The sequence below is a fragment of the Podarcis raffonei genome, chromosome 17 (genome assembly GCF_027172205.1).
Source record: "Podarcis raffonei isolate rPodRaf1 chromosome 17, rPodRaf1.pri, whole genome shotgun sequence".
NCBI classification, from domain to species: Eukaryota; Metazoa; Chordata; class Lepidosauria; order Squamata; family Lacertidae; genus Podarcis; species Podarcis raffonei.
In genome coordinates, this window is record NC_070618.1 from 35052964 (window position 1) to 35076665 (window position 23702).

Genomic DNA, 23702 nt, shown 5'->3' on the forward strand with positions numbered 1-23702 from the left:
AAAAATGGAAGTGCTCAGTCTATACAAAGGGATTTCCAAAGATGCTCAAACTGGCAAGCATCAACAGCCAAGTCTGGGAGAAGCTCTTTTCTGTTTCATCTCTCGGGGGATATTCCTGGAAGTCTTAAAGTCAAGTGGGAAAGCTGATTGCCTCTATGTATTGTGGGGGGACTGATCTAGAGTCTTCTCTTGAGCATTACTTTCCAATGCAATTCTCTTTTGCAGGTTGAGTACCACTTAAGACGCCAACATGTGCCTGAGAAGGGCAGTTATGTCATTAGTGACATCACCAGCACTATGCAGTACGAAAGATTCCATCAACGGTGTCTCCGGAAAATTTTATACATTACTTGGGAAGACAGGCGAACTAATGCCAGCATACTGGAAGAAGCAAAGATCACCAGTGTTGAAGCAATGATTCTTCAACATCAACTTCATAGGACTGGTCATGTTGTGCGGATGCCTGATTGTCGTCTTCCAAAGCAACTACTCTATTCCAAACTTAAAAATGGAAAGCATAATGTTGGTGGTCAACAAAAGAGGTTTAAAGACTGTCTCAAGGCAATTTTTAAAAAATGTAGTATAAACACCAACAATTGGAAACACTTGCCTGCAAGCACTCCAACTGGAGAACAGCCTTTACCAAATGTGTCATGGACTTTGAAGACACTCAAACTCAGGACGCAAGGAAGAAACGTGCTAAGAGGAAGGCACGCTTGGCAAATCCACACCGTGATCAACTCCCACCTGGAAACCTATGTCCCCACTGTGGAAGGACGTGTGGATCCAGAATTGGCCTCCACAGTCACTTACAGGCTCATTGTTAAAATCGTGTTTATGGAAGACAATCTTACTCAGCCAAGAGTGATAGCAAAAGAAGAAAATATGCAGTATGTACCCCCTTCCCCTGCTGCTGCCCCAGATGCTTATGCAGCCACATCCTAGAGAACACTCCAAAACACAACAAAATCTGGAAAGATAATCTCAATTTCCCAATATACCACACTTTTCCAATATATTGCGGATCTAGAGCTAGGCAAATTGCGGTTCCTCTGAAACAGAAGCTCTTCCTTAAGAGTCAATATCTAGGTCCCATGTACCAAATGGGCAAAGCTGTGCTTCTGCTGCCCTATAAAACGATCATTTAGAAAGCTTCTTAAGCAAAACACTATGAAATACAGCTTACTCATTGTCCTCTCTGGAGAAAAAAAATGCTATGACTTATTAAAAGAGGAAAGGCATGTGTAGCCAATTTCTGAAATCACCCAACCTTGGAATGCCAGAAGTGTCCAGGGCAGCCTCCTTCAACCTGGTGCTTTTCCAGATGTTGCTGGACTAGAACTCCCATTACCCCTGACCACTGGTCATGTTGGCTAGTGGGAGTCCAACACATCTGGAGGGCACCAGATTTGTGTAAGCTGGAGAGCAGAGGTGGGCAGACTATCCTCTTTCTTTTTAACAAGATCCCCCAACTGAAGACAAGTATTTGCAAAGTGGTTCAGCGGGGCAAACGTAAAGTTCAGAATTAAAGAAGGGTAAAAGGGTAAAAGGATGCCCCTGAGCACATGCTTGTCCCAGGAATTTGCTTTTGTCTCAGTCTTCTCACACAAAACCCCACTCCAAGTGTTCTTCATTTCAGCAGTCAAAGAGAGAGACTTATAGTTGTTGCTACGGTTGAACAGAAACCTTCACTGATTTACAAGTTACCCAGAGATCAACTCTTGTCCATCCCTGGTGTAGAGCCCAGTATCTCAGAGTAGATCAGAGCAGGCTGAAACACCTGGCACATCTGGTTTGCATGGGTAGCAAGTGACGAAGGTGCATTCCTGGCTCCAGCAATCAGAGAATAGCATCCAGTATTCTTTAGTGTCCAGGCAGCCCAGGACATCGTGCTGTCCAAACAGCTATGCCAACACCATGACTTCCAAACGTTGCCCTCTGTCTCTTGGAAATATTTCAGAGGTCAACATCCTGTCTGAGGGCAAGGGCGTTGGATAAGGGGCACGCAACATCCCAGTTCAATGTAAACTACCCACAGTGGGCCATCTTGTAATCAGGGGTGCTGGGTATATGGGGCGCAAGGGGCTCCAGCCCTCCAATATTTGGGGGCAGGGGTCTGTGCCACCCCCAATATTTAGGAGGCCACCAGGTGGGGGCTGGGAAGAGGGAGGGCAATCATTGCCTTCACTCGTCCCAGCTTCCACCTGGCAGCCCAGGAACCCAGGAGCCAGGGAGCAGCTTGGGCGAGCAAGTGTAAAGAACGCCTTCCGCACATGTGTCAGGCGGTATAACACGATGTGTCAAGTGGCCGCACCCCCTCAATGTGAAGGAGCAAGTCGGTGCCCTTCCTTGCAATTATTAATTTATTAAATAGCTCTCATGGGAGAGTGTTGTTTGTGAATAGAAGGCAAAGGAACACTAGTCCCCAAACATCAATGGTGTGTAAAGAAAGAAGGGTGCCAACACCAACAAGCCTATATCGCATCCCAAATCTCTGGCTTGGCAGATGAGGGGAAATGCTCTGTGCCAATCCAAGCCTTTGGCATGGTTCCTCTCTACTACCGTTACTATCGCCCACCATCAGAACAGGTGGTGATCTGAGCTCAGTTCCAGCCTATCCTCTATCAAGCTGGCCCTGCAGTAGGAGCAGACAGCCTTAAAGGAAGTGTGCATGCAGGTACACACTCTCTCTTCAAGAGCCCAAACCACAAAGTGGTTGGTTGGCATCTGCCTGTCTCAGGAGACCATGTAAGGGTACGCCTCAGGATGAAGAGATACGGGGCCTGCTGTAGCTGCTGTCTCCCGTGTTGTTTTTGCTGCATTAGCAGCACTGAAGTGACCTCCCGGGGCGCAAGCCTGGGCAGTGTGTAGGAAGGTCCCAGGTTGCCCAGATGACAAGACTCTCAGCTTTGCTGGTGTGGTCCAAAGGAAAGCAGAGCAATACGTTGGGCACCAGCTTGGCAGCAGGAGTTGCACACAAGGCACCATCCAACTGCCTTAGGGACTCCACTCCGGACTGGTGTAGGGTTTACTCCTTGGCCCTTTCTTCTCCCAAAGATGTCCCAGGAGACAGCAAGTATAGGTTTTTCCTCATGGTTTACTTCTGAAGCCTTTCTCACAAATGAGGATGACCACAAGGCCATGGAGGTTTAGGATCAGAGTTTTCCTTCTCCTAGAAGACCTACTGAGGCTCCAATACTTTGGCCACCTCATGAGAAGAGAAGACGCCCTGGAAAAGACCCTGATGTTGGGAAAGATGGAGGGCACAAGGAGAAGGGGACGACAGAGGACGAGATGGTTGGATAGTGTTCTCGAAGCTACCAGCATGAGTTTGACCAAACTGTGGGAGGCAGTGGAAGACAGGAGTGCCTGGCGTGCTCTGCTCCATGGGGTCACGAAGAGTCGGACATGACTAAACGACTAAACAACAAGAAGACCTGCCTTCCCAGGATGATGTGCCCCACCTGCCCCTCATTTCTTTCTTCGGCATATGTGGAAACCGCCTTCCTGACCATTAGACTCATTATGGATCTCATCAGCTCAATGCACCGGAGCCTGTCTTCGCATGCAGGGGATAGACAAGTCCCTAACTCACCTAACTCACTGAGGGTTTAACACCCATGGCTATGGTCACCTGGTTTAGCTGGCCAGTCGAAGCCATTTCCTGGGGAAGGGCGCTGTCAGTTTCTAGGAGGCACAGCTGAGAGCTGAATACAGGGTGGGGACCAAGGGTGGACAAACTACTCCAGAAGGAGCATGATGTGTCCCCCACCAGAGATACTGCCGCTCCCCTAACACCCCACTGCATAGAGTGGGATGCTAGGAACTGGGAGTCAGGAGCAGTTAATTACGGTTATCAGATTTTTTTCAATGAATCCAGGAACACTTTTTTTTTTTTGAAGCAACAGGGAGTCAGTAGTGGGGATGGTGAGGCAAAAGACCCTGGGCCCAAGCACGCATGCATATTGTATAAAGGTGCAAAGCCCTTCTTTCGCACCCTGTGAAACATAAATGTGCAGAGATTTTTTTAAAAACTGGGCAATGGCTGCCCACCCGCAGCTCCTGAGCCTCCCCCAATCTGTCAGAACAAAGGGGGAAGGGGGCAGGAGATCGGGGGAGTCATAGGCGGGTGGGCGGGCGGCCGTTGCCCAGTTTTTAAAAAACTCTGCGCATTTATGTTTCACAGGGTGCAAAAGAAGGGCTTTGCACCTTGCCCGGCAGAGAAACCATGTGCCTTGCACCCCTCCTGGCCAATGGCCACCCGCCCGCAACTCCCGAGCCTCCCCCATCACTCAAAACAAAGGGGGAAGGGAGCAGGAGATCTGTACCACCGGACGTCCCCGGTTCCCCTTCGGCAGTGGCGGTGGCAGCGGCAGTCAGCAGCCAGGAGCCAGCCAGAGCCAACTGCACTACCAGGCTGGCTCTGGGCTGCTGAGGCTGCTGTTGCCATGTTTCCCGGGGACAGATTTGCAAACCTGGGGACATTCCAGGGATGTAATTTGTCCGGGGACAGATTTGCAAATCTGGGGACTGTCCCCAGGAACCGGGGCGTCTGGTAACCCTAAGTTAAGTCAGCTGGGCATCCAAAGTTTAGTTACAGTGGTACCTCTGGCTGCGAACGGGATCCGTTCCGGGGCCCCGTTTGCAACATGAGCAGAATGCAACCCACGTCTGCACATGCGCGGATCACGATTTGCCGCTTCTGCGCATGTGTGTGATGTCATTTTGAGCATCCGCGCATGCGTGAACTGCGAAACCCGGAAGTAACCCTTTCCGGTACTTCTGGGTCACCACGGGACGCAACCTGAAAAGATTTAACCTGAAGCAAATGTAACAAGAGGTATGACTGTATTTGAAGGTTGTGTGCTGCCACACTAGAACACTACAAGTGTTTAATTTTATAAGAAGCTAGCAATGGCTCAGCAGTTCCCCCTGAAACAATGCTATTCTTCCCTCCCCACATTCTGTTTATCATGCTGCAACTTGAATTGGGCCCTGAGTGACTAAACTGCAAAAACTAAGTAGTGCCCTGGTCAAGTTTTGACGGATCATTTGGAAATACCTGCAGCATCTCCCTTTGTGAACATGGCAGTTCTATTTCTCCTTCTCTCATCACCACATATACAACCATCCCCTCCCCTTCCCTCTGAACCCCCCCAAACTGAGGAACGTTGAAAAAAACAAAAAGGAAACACGGCTGCATTCTGCAAAGACTTCCACACCACATGGAATCCAATGAACATCCAATGAAGGCATAAAATAACGGAGAGACATAGCATACTGTATGCCTTTTCCACATGACTGCATGCCTTGACCCTCAGACAGGTATATACAGGGAGGAAGGAGCAGGGAGGGAAAACTCCCAGACAGAATAAGAGAGCACACAGCTTATTTTGGGTTCTGCAGTCTGGTGGTGGTCATAGCAAGCTAGGTCAAAATGTACAGTAGAAAAACACAGTCCACTGTGTTAGAGGAAGAGAGGGATCTGGGTTGGAGTAGGGATAAACCTTGGTGTACACACTACCTGCCGATCAGCAAGTAGAAGCAGTCTTGAGAGGCCAATTTGATAAAAAGGAGTTGACACACACATAGAAGGGGACTTGGAGGTCAAAAGCAAGCAGGAGTTCCAAGAGGTTATTGATAAGTATGTTGGCAGTGACACTTCTCCCTGTCCCCCTATTTCTGGGGTGGGAAGAGATTTTGCTTTAAACCAAGGAACTAGCGTGGTATATTGTGTTGGCCTCCAACCTCATGGAGGTCAAATCCAGCAGCACCGCTGCAATTTTTCTGTTTTGGTATAAAGGGGCAAAGGAGAAAGGAGAGAAGGAAGGAAGGAAGGAGAAGAAGAAGCAGTGGGAGAATTGAGAGAAAGACAGATATATACTGTTAAAAATCAAAAGCATGTCCAAGTCCCATGTTACAACTTCATGGTAAAATACAGGTTCCAGCTATGGGATGCTGGAGGCCAGAGGTGAAGTAGCTGAAATGTTGAAAGAGCAGAGGATGCTACAGGAGCTCACAACAAGCCGTAGCCGTTGGTGGGTGGGGGTCCTCACTTGACCCCCCCCCCACTGCCTGTGCCACTGCTGCTTAGAGGGTGGGATTAGAGGGGGAGAAGCAAGGTGGGAACAGGGTCAGTAAGGGGCAAATGCATTGGCAAAGCCAATCTGGTGCTCCTGTTAGCGTGTTGCTACTAGAGGTCACCACCCACTCCCACGAGGAACTGGATGCATAGACCCTGTTCTGAAACAGGCAAGTGGCTTTTTGGGATAAAAGGGGGCTCTTTTAAAGATTTTTAGACCTCTTCACTTAAACCTTGAAATTGGAAGCAGAAGGCTTGGGCATGTAACCAGAAGTGTGGCTCTTAACAGAGTGCAGAATATAAAGCACCAGACAAGAACTCAGGATTTCCAGCTCTGCTACAGACTCAGTGGCTAGAGCGTCTGCTTTGCATGTAGAAGATCTCAGGTTCAACCCTCGTCATCTCTGGGCAGGGCTGGGAAAGATTCCCTATCTAAAATGCTGTTGCCCTAAAATGATGGAGCAATGGTCTGGTTTGAGTGTAAGTTGTGGTTGTGAGCTTGTGAAATGTCCCGAGAACTAGGGAGAGATGGACAGAACTATTTATTTCAGTTTATTGTTGAACGTTTCAGCTACCACAGAATGGCAGGGGGCACCTTCACACTTGCCGTCTTAAAAAACACTGTTTTTAATTTCTTGAAAGAACTGAGCACTGCTGAAACCAGGCCACAAAACATGCCATGCTCTATTGGATTCTTACTTTGGTGCCAAAATCAGCACCAGATCTAAGGGGAGGTTTTTGTTTTTCTTCCTGAGAGTCTGAAACCCTAATCATTGTGACTCAAGAGGAGTGGGAGTCTTTGTTGGGAGGTGGGATATTCGCCCTTAGCAATTCATCTGAAGCAGACAAGAATTGATGCCCAATTAGGCAGGAATGGGGAACCTGTGGCCAGTAGCAGTGTTAGAAATTAGCCAGGCACATTTTGCGACTGTCACAGGTTCAATTGTGACCACATGGAGATCTCTGGATGCCAAGTTGACGACTGACAACTCCATCTGACTGCCTCCTCCAGCTTTCTTAAGCAGGTAAGCAGAAGAGCATATTTATTGCATTTATATCCCGCCTTTTTCTTCGAGGAGTATATGCTTCATGCTCTTCCTCAGTTTATCCCTACAATGACCCTGTTAGGAAGGCTGTGACTGGTCCATGGTCACCCGGTGAGCTTCATGACTGAGTGGGGATTCGAACCCTGATCTCTCAGTTAATAGTCCAACACTCTAACCACTAGACCACACTGGCTTCCTAGAGTTCTGCTATGGGACAGCTATATGAATTCAGTAGGTAAATAAATATGGGGAAATAAAGATGTCACTTAGGGAAGAATCAGAAATGTTTTCTTTGAAGCTTGAATTTATTTTATTCTGGATTGTTTTAATGTATTGTAAACCACTTTTGAGATTTTTTTCTTTGAAATATGCAGCGGTATAGAAATGAAATGAACAACAACAACAACAACAACAACAACAACAACAACAACAACAAATCCACTCCAAAAAAAGGCACCTAGACATTCTGTTGTGGTGACCGTAGCCTAGTTTTAAGGTGCCATTTGGCAATTAGTTTATATACCTGAGTTCCTAACATTGGCCAGTCGTCAATGACACTGTAGTCCAACAACACCAAGAGGGCTATGGGCTCTTCATCTGTGTATTGGGATCTGCCCACTCTACCAGCATTCCCTACCACACTGGCTTCATAGAACTGTCAAGTTGGAAGGGAACCCTGAGGGTCATCTAGTCCAACTCCCTGCAACGCAGGGGTCCTTTTGTCCAACATGGGGCTAGAACCCACAACTCTAAGATCAAGAGTCTCATGCTCTACCGACCTAGATATCCCAGCAGGCTTGTTTACATCAAAGCTCTGTTTGCTCTCCGCTATCTTACCTCCTTTCTGCAGCAGCTGCCATGTAAAGACAGTGTGTTAAGAGCAAGGGAAATGGGAATTAAAAAGGCCCCAGCGAGGGCCAGTGTTGGCTCCTGGGTTGTCTGGAGGGCTAGCATTCAAACTGTAGCTTAGCCATGAACTTGAGCAAGTCCCCCTTTTAGCTTCAGGGGCCCAATGGCCAACCAATAAGAAGTTGACCTACATTAGGTGACGTGTTACAAGGAGAAAGAAAGTGGTGTTTTCTGCCACCACCCATAAAATGGTACACATGTGAAATGCAGTTTAGCAAACACTTCTACCCAAGTCTACACATCTGCACACGCATACAGACTTCTGGCAAGGTGCATTCTCATGCAAACCCACCATCCCAGCAAGGGTCATGGTCACATCCCATGAAAGCACACAGTTTCACTGACAACCTTTGGTTCCCCTGAGGCACATGTGCAGGTACTCAAAGCCACATAGCCTCCTTCCTAGACTCAAACACCATTCTCAGGGTGACCTCTACAAAGGCACAATGACATTCAACCCCCAAAGACCAACAGCTTTCGTCACGTAAGTGGCTACCTCTCAGGACCTACGCACAAGTCCCTGTGCAAAGTGCACACTCTCGATTTCCAAGGCACAAATGCAAGAAAAGACACTGTCTGAAATTCACATCCAGTGAAACTGAGTAAGTTAATCAAGCCACAGGAAATGAACAGCTTCCATGCACTCAACATTCCTTGTGACCTCTACAAGCACACTTGACACGCAGTCCTGAAAATCCACAATTCTGCAGGGCAAGGCAGTGTTTCTAAAAAGCTGTATAACCTGAAATAAACAAAACTGATACAGAGTCCCGTAAGCGCCTGCAGTTCCACAGACCCACACACTCACAAGGAGGCACCACCCAAATCCCCATGTTCCAGAGGCAGGGATGTTCTTCAGGTAGCTGACCATGCCCTGCTCCATTGAGCTGGTCCATGCAACACATATAGACACAGGACAGGAGACACATGATGTCAGGTCTCTCTTCCAAGGCTCACAAAATCAGGGCATCAGAGTCTACCAAGGCTGCACATCTCTCTAGCCACGGGGAGAACGGACAGTGCAGAAGTAGCGACAGCCCTAATGTTGACATTGTAGGCAGGCAGGAAGGACACAGGCCTCCTCCAATATCTCTTGGCAGACACAGTACTCCACGCTCCCGGGACCGGGCTGTTGCAAGCAGCACTCCCAACTAGTCATGCCCATTTCTGACCTTGTCAGGATGCACACTGCATTAGGACCCTTCCAGGATCCAGGCATTTCTCCTGCTACTCTTAGCAACATTATGCAGGCAATAAAGCTTTGGCTACCGGACGTCTCTTGGTCGCCCTCAAACCTGCCTCAGCAAGCCACCCCAGTTGCCCGTGTGGTGGTAGGGTATCAGATATTGTCCATTGCAAAGTTCTCTCCCCCACCCCCACAAAAACACATACTTCCCCCAATTTCATCCCTCCACACCCACCCACCCCAGGTATATCCAGATTACCTGGTCCCACCAGCCAACCAGCCATGGTTTCGCACAGGTCTCACAGAAAAAATCCACTAAGGGCATCTTCCGTTCTCCGCCAGTGGGCGGCAGAGGCTCTCTGGGTTACCCACCGACGTGGTCTTCCCTCTTTCCAGGTGAGCGGCCGATCTGTGGTGCCCCCTTTCCTTGGTGTTGGTAGGAAAGGAAGGGGTTAATCCCACAGAGCTGTTCCTTCCATGAGCGGGTTGGGGCCTGGCATGGCTCTTGCTGGCCAACCCGCCCTGCACAAGGACCCTCACATCTCTGCTGCTCCTCACTGATGCCCCCACAAGGGGACCGTGGACCGGGGAGATGGGCAAGGCCTGAGAAAACCCCACCGTCTCTGGCTGTACTGCAGATGAGGAGGGAAATACCCACAGTGCAACGCTGCTGCTCCGGCTACGAGCAAAACACACAGCCCCTCTCTTCGGTGCACGGGAGGGAGAGGCAAAAAAATAAGTCCAGCCGCTGGTGAAGAAGAGAGAGAGGCTGAAGATGGCAGCAGGAGGAGTCACTGCAAAGAGGAACGGTCTCTTCCAGGTGGAGCCGGCTGGAGATTCCCAGCCACTTCTGGGTACCACATGGCAGCCACCCAGTTAACAAGGCAGGGGCTGCATTGGTAGGAGGCACGTCCTCATCATCTCCTCCCGGGTGCGAGGGCAGCGGTCACCACGGAGACGGTACCTCCTTGTACGGCTCAGCCTCAGCTGCATCCCCAGCTTGGCGTTTGTGTGCAAGTGTGTGCGCGCTCTTCTCTCACTGCAGCACTGGGTAGATGGGAAATGATGTCAGGTGGCGATGAGAGAGAGAGGCGGTGGCTGGGGGGGTGGGAGGGAGTGGAAGTGAAATGAGGGAAGAGGCGGGGAAGGGGGGAGGTGGTTACCGAAGGAGCACCTCAGAAAGAGCTGGCTAAACAAACTGGGCAAACGAGGGACCTGCGAGGGGGAAGGGAGAGGAAGCTCCGGAGCTCTGGGCATTGAAGGAGAAAAGCTTCTGCGGCTCCAGCCTCCCCTCCTTTGCAGCAACAACAGAGAACACCTGTCGGGCTTGGCGGAAGACTTCACCAAAGGTGACCGGGTAACCCAGCTCTGCTGGTGGAGGAAACGAGGCAGAAAGGAACACACATGGACTCTCGGAGAGCTGTCTGGCTGCAGTTCCCAGACAGGGGCTGCAAACTGAACAGCAAGATGCTCCAGCTCGCAGTGGGATGGGCAGCAGGACTCTGCCCCCTCCCCGCCCAACGTCAGCAGGGGGCAAGGGGCCAGCCAGCTGCCGCCAGTGACCCACCATTCTGCTTTTTCATCCTGATCCGTAGCCACCTCAGTCTGACATTCATGGCTTGTAGCAGTTTTATCTCAAGCTTTGAGAAAGGTGAGGGACTTAAGAAAACTGCCCTGGTGGGGATGGGAGGGGGGTGGAGGGAGGGGAAAGCTAAGAGTACCGGGTCCAGTCGCAGCAACAGCCTATTTTATCAGTTTCTCCACTCTGTCATGTTTGCATTCGCACAACTGTCTAGATCTATTCTGGTTAAGTGTGTCAAAACCTCCTGACAACCAGACTTCTAGCCTTCAATCGTCGCTGGCTTGATTTTGCTCCCTATATATCTAGGCAGCTGACCCGGCATTTTTGTGTGTTCGGGAGGGAAGAAATTGCCACGGTATCCCAAGTGCATGAAACACTGTCCCTCCCTTGCAAACACACCTGGGAAAGTGAAGCTGCTGCAGGACCAGGAGACTGCCTGAAGGGCTATTATGGGATAGAAGAAATACCTGCAGGGGCGAATGTGTTATTGCTCCCCGCTTGCATGCACATATCCCAAGAGCACCCCGCTACCCCCAATACTAGCAGTGGGCATTCTAATTTTTTTATTCATACATCTGAGCTATGTTTGAGTGCCTTTGCTTTCAGCATTAGGCCTCCTGCTACCCACAACTCGAGGGCACCCTGCCCTTGGGGCTCCACGTTCCAGACGTGGCAACATAAAAAAACCACAGAGGCAGGACAAGAGGCCCTTCAGAGGGACGCTCTGCTCTTCCTTCTCGCTGTTGGAGCAGGACAATCTGAGCACAATGATGGGAAGACCCCAACTCAGCCTACACAGAGCCGCTGCCATGCGCCATGAATACAAAACACAATTGCATACACCCACTGCCATACAGTGGGCAGAAGGTACACTTTAACTAGGAGCGGCAAACCTGCTCCCCTTTCAGAAAAGGCCGGTCAGAACATTACCCTGTCCTCAACACCCTCTTTGCTAGCTCTCTCCCTTGCTCTTTTCAGGGGAAAACAACCTCTTATAAGGTATCCAGGCGAGCAGACTGTGACCCATTTTCAACATAAACCTACCAGCTAGAATAAATGCTGGTTCACTTAAGCACAGGCATGCATCTCTCTGTGGAATGAGGACGTGGAACCTACAGAGGTTTACTTCCTGAAACATGGCCATCCCAAACATTTTTGCTGCCCCAAGCAATTGCACCGTGGTCTACACGAGAGGCACCTATAATTCACTGCAATTTCACAAAAAGAATGCTGGGAAATAACTCTCAGATCAGGGGGGTTGTGAATTGACACCGCCTGTGCAACACTGTGAGGGATTCTTGGAGCTCATACCTGAATCACTCCTCGCACAAGCCACACTGAAACAAATAGGAGCTGTGATGGGGAACTTTCCAAAGAGTTGTGACCCGTGCCTAGATGGACATAAGGAGGAGCATTGCCTGAGCAAAGATGACACTTCAAATGTCAGGCTAGGATGATTACTTGCAAGTAATAATACAGTGGTACCTCGGGTTACATACGCTTCAGGTTACATACGCTTCAACAAATTAAGTACTTAACCTGAGGTACCACTCTAATACTTTGCATTTATAGTGCATTTTTGAAACGTTCGAAGGTTTTGCCATGCATCGTCTCTCAGTTGTTCTTGCAACAGTCATATTAAGTTAGGTTACCATTACAGTGGTACCTCAGGTTAAGTACTTCATTCATTCCGGAGGTCCATTCTTAACCTGAAACTGTTCTTAACCTGAAGCACCACTTTAGTTAATGGGGCCTCCTGCTGCCGCCACGCCACCGGAGCACGATTTCTGTTCTCATCCTGAAGCAAAGTTCTTAACCTGAGGTACTATTTCTGGGTTAGTGGAGTCTGTAACCTGAAGCGTATGTAACCCAAGGTACCACTGTATTATCAACAAACTGGAGACCGAGGCTGAGAAATAGTGGCTCACAGGGCGGTACCCTAACTTGCCATATTAAGCAGTAAGATTGCCAGAGTCCTCTTAATCAGAGAATCCTATAAGACAGGTCCATCCAACTCCCAAGAGACTGCGATCTGCTCCCAGTGTACAAAAACTGGTAGTGATCTACCAATTGTCATTGAGGATCGACCAGAGTTGTTGAGCTCATCTCACACTCCGCAAATAACAAATGCACCCAGTGCTAAAGTTGATCAATGAATTCCACATCGCAATGAGAAAACAGCAAACTCCAGCCACTAGACACGACGGAAGGACAGAGCGAGGGGGCGGAAAAATTTAATTCAGAAGTTATTCGAAGCCCACGATCGATAAGGATCCCGCGATCTACTAGGATCACTAGGGGATCTACCTGTTGATGGCGGTCGACCAATTGAACATGTCTGCTATAAGATAAGCCCTGCTGGATCAAGCCAAATACCCATCTAGTCTAGCCTACAAACAGGACATGAGTGCACTGCCACTCTCTCATTAAGAATACAAGAAGTTGCTGGATCTAGTTCAGCATCCTCTCTCACAGTAGTTGGCCAGATCGGAAGCCTGCAGGCAGGACTTCCACTCTTCCCACTTGTGATGGCTAGCAGCTGGTATTCAGAGTCAGCGGAGGGAGCTCCAGTCTGTAGTTCTGAGACTGGAACTTTTCCTCCCAAGAAGATTCCAGCAGGCACCTTCTGTGTCAACCTATTTAACTTCTAACTTTAAAACAAAACAAAGCAGCAGCAACAACACCACCACAAATGCTCCTCTAGCTCCTTCTCTTACGAAAGCAGCAGCATTGCTGGAAAGCTGAAATTCTGTGTCAGGCAGCCAGCTGGAGACCCTCCTCCGTTAGTCTGGCCAGTGGCAACTCTTCAGAAGTCCATGCTGAAGCCTGCTGCACAATAGAGTAAACTGTGGACTCTTGGGCCAAACCAGACCTGACTCAAGTGATCTGCTACTAGGATCACATATGGTTTTCATTTTGCTAATTACTGCATGACTGCACACTTCAGTCCCAGGGCAACAGTCTGAAGGCACATGAGATCACCAACTTGAAGAACCTCAGCAGGCCTTGGTCCAGTCATTGCTTGGATGAGGGGCTGCATGAGGGAAGAAGGTATGAATGAATGAGGCTGCTCTGGAGATGGGAAATTGGTGATACAGGAGAGGGTTTTAACGCTAATCCCCAATGCTATAACACCCCCCCACACACATTAAGGAGCTAGCAGATCCAGTAGGGTTGGGGAGAGAAACACAGATATATGCTGTTCTTGTGTCCCCCATCTCTCACACCCCACATGCATTCGGCATCCGGTTCGGCCCTTTTCGCAATCAATTCCAGATTGTTCAATTGCAAGCACAAACTTCTTAAGACAGGGAGTGGCAAAGAGAAAGGGAGTGGGGCCTTGGGGAGAACGGACCTTTGGGAATATATAAAAGGCTCATGACATAGTGGATTTGTTGTAGCTAAACAGGTGGGTTTGGTCAATGCTTGGATGAGAGGCTCCCTGGGAATTCTGTGTACATAATCCGGAGTTTCACAAAAGACAATACGAGATATAGATAAAAGGGAGAGTACACCAACTGCAGCGGGGATTCTCAGGCCAATTATCTCGAAACATAAAGCAAACACACAACTAAACACATGTACACCAGACTATGAGCTCATTCATCTGGATTAATCCATTTGTATCTAGGAACAGCCATGTTTCTCCTGTAGGAGAAGCCAGTGTGGTGTAGTGGTTAAGAGCAGTAGTCTCATAATCTGGGGAACCGGGTTCGCGTCTCCGCTCCTCCACATGCAGCTGCTGGGTGACCTTGGGCCAGTCACACTTCTTTGAAGTCTCTCAGCCCCACTCACCTCACAGAGTGTTTGTTGTGGGGGAGGAAGGGAAAGGAGAATGTTAGCTGCTTTGAGACTCCTGAAGAGGAGTGAAAGGCGGGATATCAAATCCAAACTCTTCTTCTCTTCTTCTTCTTCTAGGATGTATCCTGCAAAGCAGCACCTGTCCATTTCTCAGCCAAGCAGCTCTCCACTTTGCATTTCCCTGCCCTGCAAGTCCCCTTAGCTCTCCCGGCCACGAGACACTTCGCAACCCACTTTCATGTAGCGCTTCGCAACAGCCTTTAAAACCACATCTGCCCTACTCAGCGAAGACTCAAACAGCAGGAGCAGCGTAATAGTTCTTGTAGCCCAGAAAACAAAGAACTAAGCCATGTACAAACCAGAGGCAGAAACCTTTTTGCATGTCAACAGTTGCTAATGTATGATTCCATCTCTCTCCATCCATAGCTATAGCCTTATCATTAATACACTGCCCTGTACAGTACAGATATGACCATCTTAATAAAGAAGAGTGAAATTTATTGCATTGCAATTTAAGGACCAAGACAGGTAGGGGTGTTTGTGTTTGGGTGTTTGCTACGTATGTCTGATTTGGCCTACAGAATACAATAATTTCAGTGGATATTTTTTTTAAAAAAATCTCTTAGTCCTCAGAGAAATTTCTGGAGGGGGCTTTGCTGGGACAGACCTGCTCTTAATCTGCCCCCAGGCAGTATGAATTGTGCTCAACTAGATCAACTGCGGCTGCCAATTTGACCCAAGAGTTTTGCCCTTTTTGTTCCCAAATGCAACCCCATAAAGATGCAGGGCTGAGAGCATGCAGATCCTGGCCCCCAGGGCAGCCAGGCCCCTAAAGCGTTGCAGCAACCAAAAGCAACAGGGGAAAAAGGCATCACTTGCACCACTATTGTGCAAGTGGGCATGGCTGACCAATGGAAACACAGAACAATGGCACTCCACGCTGCAGCAAAGGGAGGTGCTGGCACCATTCTGGAAACCAGGGTGGCAGCCATAGAACAGGCCAAGCAAGCTCTGAGCCCTACCTTGTTGGATGCCATCTCACTAACAGAGCGGTACGTCTGAATGGTCTCCAGCTGGTCAAGGCACCAGTCTAGCTCTTCCAAAGTCTCTTTGGCCATCTGCTGGTATGTTTCTTCTGCAAGAGAGTCGGGTAAGAAAACAGCCAGTCAGGTTTAAGTGATGGAGAAGCATGAAGTTCACCCTTGGCCAGTTCTGTTTCTCTTGCCTCACCTGCAGACAGCTTAGGAAACACGTTGCCAAGGGATATGGAGGGCAGGCATAGGATACTGGGATATTCAGGGCAAGCAGCACAGTCCCAGAGAGGTTTTCTTCTTTCTTATTATATTCTTTTAAATAACTGAAGGCCCCAAAGGTCTCAAAACCTATGACCTGCCAATCACCTATCGGAGCTCACCAGGGGCCTGATAGATTTTCTGTTTTCACTGCCTGCCTGGGGCTGCAGAAAATGGGGCTGGGCTGGGGTTGCAAAGCACGAAGCAGGCAGCAGCAGTGGGTCACAACTGGAACAGGCCTGGTTTAAAGAAAAGGTGACCTGTGGAACTCAAGTCGTGTGGCACTGCAGCCAAGTCTGGTTGTGATGGGAGAAAGACGCGACAAAGGAACCATTTCAAGAAAACACACTTCCCAGTCCACCCACTTTACCATGCTCCCAAAGAGATGTGAAGCTTAGCGGAAGTATAAGTATGCACAAGACCACCTAATTGATGTTATGAATGAGCTAATTTACCTAGGAACCAGGGCTGAAGGAAAGGGGGAACAGGTAGATGAGCCATATACATACAAGGCAGGAACGTAAAGCTGGGCATATGGTTTTGGACATCTAGAAGGGAATCACATGATGCTGTGAAGTTCAAGAGGCTGACTGCAGTTCCTTCTGCTACCAGGTAGCAGAAGTGGAAGCTCCAGAAACTTGAAGGAAACACCCAAAATGCACAGTCAATTATAAATGAAACCGTGGATGGTGTTATAAACCCATCTGATGTTGGCCAAATGGTGGCACGCAGATTGCAAGATGAATTTCTGGCCAAAAGCACAGAGAACCAGTCAATTATCCTGATAACACTGATGGGGCAGGGGCTGAAGCTGAAAGCAGGACTCACCTAAAACCATCAACCAGCGAGTTCATGGCCAAGTTAATGCAGTCTTGGCCATTAGATGCTACACTCGTTCTTTTGCAGTCAGCCTTTCTTGCCATTACAAGCTCTAAGTATCCTGCTGTTTAGCCCACACCACAGCTGGAGGAATTAGGGGGATAAGTGGGCAATGGGTTATTGTAGCTTTAGATCAGTGTTTCCCAACCTTGGGCCTCCAGCTGTTTTTGGACTACAACTCCCATCATCCCTAGCTAGCAAGACCAGTGGTCAGGGATGATGGAAATTGTAGTTCAAAAACAGCTGGAGGCCCAAGGTTGGGAAACACTGCTTTAGATAACATGGCTTTGCCAAGAATATGCTCTTTGATTTAGCAATGTAGGAGTGCTGGGATCCTCTTACAGTTCAGAACCCAAGCAGCAATGCCAGGTGTTGCAACTTTTTATAGAGGAAGACAAGTCAGGCTGATCATTCCCTTTGGGGCCAAGGAGGAAGCTGATGCTCAAGAGGTCAGGGGTGACTGATGGGTTTGAAGCATCAGGAACAAGCACCTGAGGGTGGCAGCTTTTGCAGCCATGTGGCACGGGGGTGCTTTTCCTTTTCCTTTCAAGGGTTGCATTGCACTCAGGGAGATTCTGGCCAACCCAAGATATTCTGGCACTTGTGGCAAAAATCCCAAAGGGTTCCCTCCTTCCCAATTAATTAATTAACACAGGACACAGGTACTTTGGGAGCTCTCCTGAACAAGCGCCACTGAATTAAGAGGAGCTGTGCTCTTGTGAACGTCAAAGCCATGCAGAGAAGATTCCTGGTGGGAAATGCTCCATGGCTCCCATCTGTACAGAGATAGATGCATGAGTTGGCCACCTCATTGTGCCTCATAGTAAAGGCCACATCTGCACAGAGTGGCTCCAATTACCTGTTTCCCCCCGGAGACAAAGCCCCCTATACTGAATGTGGACCTTTGAGGGGTGATTTATATGATACATCGTGCACGCTGCAGATCTTGGAGAGGGAGCAGGAATCCACTGAACTTTTCATGGATCCCAAAACTTGATGCCAGGCCAATGAGGCTGACTCTGTGTATGTTCCCTTGTTTGCTCCTTCAGAACCAGAACCCTCTTGGTACTAAACACTAGGCATCCCATTACCTGAGAGCGTGGCTCTGCAAACAGTTGGCTGGCTGCCCATGGGAGACCTCCTAAGGGGGACAGAAGAGAGAAAAGATAGATGATCAGGCTCAGGCACCACCCTTTCTGGCACGTGTCCCTCCACCCCCCTGGCCACTTGAGATGTCACCTCTGCAAGTTCGTAGGCAGCAAATGAACTTGGGAGATACTGTAGGATCCAAAATCCATTTCATCCCACTGAGATGGAAATGTGAGTGGTTTTAAGTGGGGATGTGAAGGGAGCAGCAACCTGATCTCAGTTGATCTCTAAGGGACAAGGCCTCCTACCTCTTTAGTTTAACTGCATGCCTGCTAGGAGGAAGATACAGCTTAGCCTGCTGTACCAGGAGAATAACTGAAGCATCAATTGCCATAAAACTGACTACAAATACATTGGTAATGTAGGTGTTCCCTTAGCAGCTGGGCAGATGGTATGTGCTTAGTTATATTGGTTTGCATGCATTGTGCATGTCTGAATGAGGCTGGCTTTCATTCTTGCTTTACACTCTATGACTCTGGACTTTGCCTCCGGCATTAATTAAAACCCTACAGTAGTTCTGGGAGGAAGGGAGGAGAGGCAGGCAAGGGAAAAGAAATACAAACAGAGACTTATGTGGAATTACAGCATCTGCTCAGGCTCCAGCTCTTAAGGAACACAAGAGCATCAACTACAAGGGCTGGACTGGGGCACCAAGAAGGTATACCCCACCGCAAAATAAAAGTTGAATTCCTGGGGGTACAGGCAATTCAGAGTTTAAAAACTCCAGGAATAGCCAGAAGCTGATTTAACACCAAACCAGACTTGGTGGGAAGCAGTTCTCACCTCCTCCCAAACTTTGCTGTCCTGGTTCTTCCAGGGGAACACAGCCTCTGAACCTGGAGATTTCATTTAAAATATTTTAACTTGCCCTTTATCAATGCATAATCTCAGTGCAGGGTACAGTCAGCTGTAATGTTTGGATGCAACACAGCGCTTCCTCATTTTTTCTGTAGTCCCTCCACAAGGGGACTGAGCAAACCAGGCGCAGTCTTTGGAAGTAGGTTGGCGGAGGGAGAGAAAAGATCCAGCTGAGCACAGGAAGTGCCATCTGGCCTGATGCACCAAACGAGAACTAAAATTGCAAACGAGTCACATTTAGGTGTTTCTTGAACACCCCAGAACTGGCACACACTTACTTGTTGGATGTTGGCGTAGGAACATTTGCCAGGATGGAGAAATTATTACGTACGCTCCTCAAACTTGCCAGGACCTATAGGAAGCCAATGGGCAGAGAGCGTTAGGGCTATGAAGCTGCTCTTTGAAGCCAACAGAAGACCCCAGAACAACGAGGGGGTGGGATGAAGAACAAAACTGAGGCTGACTCTCACCAGGAAGTACCAGAGGCTAAAAATGTGGGCTGGGAGGGAAGTGCTTTCTGTACCCAAACAGAAAGATGCATGTCTCTTCGTACTGAGAAGCGTGGCAAAAGGATTTCTTCAAATTATGAAGAACTCTTTTAAACCATTGGCACTACAGATAAGCGAATATGACAAGGAGCAAAGAAAACTTGGTCTTGCTGCTTTATTTCCTATTCATCATCTCCACAGGTGGACCAGAGAGAGATACAAAATTGAGAGAGTAGCATCCGCTACCCCAGCCCCAGTGCCTGGTTTGATTTGGTCTCTATTGAAGAGATGAGGGCTTAAACATCTGCCCGCAGCAGGCGGGGCACACAATATTAGGCTGCGTATTTGCAACTCAGTATTTTGGCATGTTTTAAAGCTTTCAGAAGTAGGTAAAATAAAATTTACCTCCCGCCCCACTTACACCATGAAGTCATATTCTTTGGTTCTGTATTTGTGGTGGGAAAGAAAATCTGTGCTAATCTCAGTGCTTTTTTTCCTGGGGGTACTCAATGGTATGCAGTACCGGAACCCTTTCCCCACCAAATGTTTAAAGTGTGACACTTACTGTAAAAACTTCATGGTGAGTACCAGCACATTTTTTTCTTAAAAAAGAAGCAGCACTGCTAATCATTGTAACAATAAAGTATTGGATGTTCTTACACTTTAAGGAAAATAACAAAGCTCAATGAAATACAAACTACGAATCAGCATGCAAGAATCTGAATTCACTGAATTCAGCTGAATGTTAAACAAACAAGAAAAAAGGGGGGCGAAAAAGATATTGTTGAGCATCACCCCTCCCTGCTTTATTTTTGTTTTGTTTTTGCTTAACCTTCAGCCTGAAAAAATAAAGCTTCAAAGCTTAAGCTATTTTTTTATTTGAGGAGCCTAAAGAAGGTATTGTGGCAGGAATTTCTCAGAGCACACAACTGTGACAAGCCACCTTTTCTCACCTAAGCACGCACAGGGACCTGGGACATACCTGGGCAAATGGTGTCACTATCAGGTCTTCAGTATGTCTGTGAAGGATAAAAAACAACACGAGTACAGATGACTTGTGGGGAAGGGATGACAGAGCACAGCAAAACTCAAACTCTACACTCCAAAACTCTCCCTGGCAGAAAGCTTAGATAATGAAATTTCAAGCCTGAGGGATCTTTTTGCTGAGTAGAGGAAGCCATGTACTTTTAATAAGGATGGAACAAAAGCTTATTAATGAGATTCCAATCTATATTCTGGGCATTACTACCAGCCCATCATCATTTTAGAAAACTGGGTAGTTTAAAACTTGGCCACTCTTGTTTCTTTTATCCTACCTGTCACAAATCCTGCACAGGCATGCAGATAGGATTTGGTTGCACTGTCTTCAGCTCAGCAGTTAAGTCATTACCCTGGAGGTGAAGGACAGAAGGACCCTGCGCTGCAACAGGCAAATCTTCCATCTAACAAAGGGCCCTTTACTGTTCAACATGTCTGGGAGCTTTCAGGCCTTCTGCTGCAAAGGTACCTGCTTGCGCTCAGGCCTGTGACAACTTGGAACCTACAGGGTCAGGCTACTGGGCTACCTAGCTCAGCAAGACAAGGGACACCCCCAGGCCTGCCTGGAGACCCTGCTGCTAACTGTGCTGCTGCCACACAGGGTTACGAGCAGGAAGACAAGAAGCTGCCTTCGATCTATCCGTTCAGTACAGTCTACACTGACCGGCAGTGGCTCTCCAAGGTTTCCGATTAGGTAAACCCTACCTGAAGATGCCAAGAGACTGAGCCTGGGTCTGTCTGCATGCAAAGCATGGGCTCTGTCACTAAGCCACAGCCCCTCTTCGTCTCTTTAGGGTGAGAATATGCTTGCTCTTGGGCACGCAGCCCTTCCAAGAACGGAGGAGAACTCACGCTTCACTGGCGATGGACGAGTTGCGTGACATGGTCTTTGGAGACATGTCATAGTCGCTGTCCGAGCGGTACAGGAAGGACTCACGCCTCTGGCTCTGCGGAAAGCTGGGGTGAAGCACCAGACCTGGGCTGGCCTGGGGATCCAGCGGGCTGCGCCCAGGTGACGGGCCATTCTCCACCTCGAAACTGCAGAAGGAGAAAAGGAAATATGTCAAGGAAGAACAGAAAATGGCTTGCTTGATACACAAATATGCAAAAGACACACAGTCTCCCACAGCTGCCAAAGGGAGATCTCTGCTATTGTAAGGTGGAAAAAATTTCCAGACTTGTTTAGAATTTTTAATTAAATTTTCTGTTTTACAATTTTAAATACTCATTTTTACATCCTTAAAATACCAATGACTTCCCTTCTTCTATTTTCATGGTTCATTTTACATATCACAAATCCCTGCATATTTTACAGAAACTATACCATTCATTATTCCATTATTCCATCCATCATAACTTATTTACACTGTTGAATTTATCTTAATGCTGCCAGTGCTTTCAGCCGTACACATATATTCAATAAATGTTTTCCAATCTTCTCTAAACGTATGTTCTTCTTGTTCTCTTATTCTATATGCTAAGTCTGCAAGCTGCGCATATTCTGTCAACTTAAGTTGCTACTCTTCTTTGGCTGGGACCTCGCTCGTTTTCCATTTTTGGGCTATGGAATTTCCAGACTTGGCTGCACCCAGATACTCTGCTCAGTCTTCCTTCTGTCCATAGAGCAAGATCAGCCTGAGCCTTTTGGGCAGTGGTGTCTGTTTCAAAGAACTGCCTCCCCATGGAAGCCCACCAAGCAACTTCACAGCAAGGCTGCAAGTAGGGCTGGGTGATTCAGTGGGCATTTAAAGAGGAGTCTATCAAACTCTCACTTCTGAAACAAAATGTGAACCAAAACACAGCTACCCTTCGAAAGTCGCACTTATCCAAATTTTGCAATGCAACTCCAACAAAAGTGCAAAAATCAGGAGAAGTTCATACAAAGATGCTAAAGAATTTTAATGAGGTTGTTTTAAAAAAAATAACAGCAAATTTCTGCAGAAATGTGGAGAATTGAATTTAAGATTCGAAAAATGAGACTGACATGTCCTTCCATCTGTAGCTGCAAGACTATGCAACACTCAGGATGGGCTGATGCATAGCATCTGACTGTTAACACTTTTAAGACTGGTTTCATTTGGACATGGCTGTTTTGCCATTTATATGGCAATTGTACAAATTGTTTCATATCTATAAATATAAATGTTTCATTTGGACATGGCTGTTTTGCCATTTATATGGCAATTGTACAAATTGTTTCATATCTATAAATATAAATGTTTCATTTGGACATGGCTGTTTTGCCATTTATATGGCAATTGTACAAATTGTTTTATATCTATAAATATGCTTTTTTTATACCTTGTAAGCCACCTTGGGTAAATTCCACTGGAAGAGCAGTCCATGCCCAAATGCTATATGTAAGCAAGTCAGATACAAGCTTGACAGCCTTCTAGAGTACTGTGCAAGCCAAACTTGCAGTGAGTTTGCTACAAAGGTGAAAACAATTGCATTCCTCATTTCCCTCTCTGAGCAACTTTGTTCATGTAATGGAGTGACAGGGGTGTAGCCTGGATTTTTTTTTGGGGGGGGGACAGGACTTCTTTTGGGAGGGGGGAAGAACCTAACTATCTGTGACGCGATTTGTCAGTTAGTTAAGTATTTTTATTTATTTACTTGATGGGGGAGAATTGCCCCCCCCCGGCTATACCCATGTGGAATGAGTAAGCAATTGACTGTCACAGACTGTGGCACAATGTCAGCCTAGTTTTAGATCCTTAGAATCTTTACTTACTTACTTACTTTTTAATAAAAATTAAAAAGCAAGCTGCTAGCCCTCAGTGGAAATATACTTTTCAAAGCAAGCAGGCCATAGCTTCTGAGTCACATATACAATGGCTTCCATTTCCCATACGGCCACCTCCTTCCCATGTCACCTCTATTTGCACTGTGCCTCTCTCACTATCACATAAAGCTTAGTTTTGCCCCAAACCTTACTCTGCGAAACCTCAAATACCGCGTTTGAAACAGAAGCCGAGCATGCCTCTACAAGAGTAAGACCTGCACCAGTTTTATTGACTCGCTGTCCTTGCTTTGAGGCTACTGAATTTTAGACTTCTCAGTAAAGGACTCTGAGTTCCTTGATGAAAAACTGGGCCTTTCAGCCAACACACAGCATAAACAAGTACAGCTTTGACGGATTGTCTCTCTTCCTTCCTCATTTCTTAATCACTGCTTGTATCTCCCCCTAGTGGTCAGTATACCACTATTTTCTACATGTACTTGAGCTATTAAATCTACTACAATTCAGTTTAGACCAGGGTTTCCCAAACTTGGGTCTCCAGCTGATTTTGGACTACAACTCCCATCATCCCCAGCTAGCAGGACCAGTGGTAAGGGATGATGGGAACTGTAGTCCAAAAACAGCTGGGGACCCAAGTTTGGGAAACTCT

At 47.7% G+C, this 23702-nt stretch overlaps 1 protein-coding gene across 5 annotated transcripts in view; it reads right to left on the minus strand.

Annotated features, from left to right (window-relative positions):
• PDE4A (phosphodiesterase 4A) overlaps window positions 1–23702 on the minus strand; it is a 388477-nt gene that overhangs the window by 38725 nt on the left and 326050 nt on the right. For 4 of the 5 annotated variants that reach the window (XM_053370589.1, XM_053370587.1, XM_053370588.1 and 1 more), the window contains 5 exons: window positions 21163–21348; window positions 20255–20291; window positions 19063–19136; window positions 17869–17918; window positions 15629–15741 (listed from right to left, as the gene is read on the minus strand). In XM_053370589.1, coding sequence (XP_053226564.1) covers window positions 15629–15741; window positions 17869–17918; window positions 19063–19136; window positions 20255–20291; window positions 21163–21348 — 460 coding nt within the window. Of the gene's footprint in view, window positions 1–9482; window positions 10259–15628; window positions 15742–17868; window positions 17919–19062; window positions 19137–20254; window positions 20292–21162; window positions 21349–23702 lie in introns of those variants that run through there. The other variant, XM_053370591.1, reaches the window with a different exon arrangement.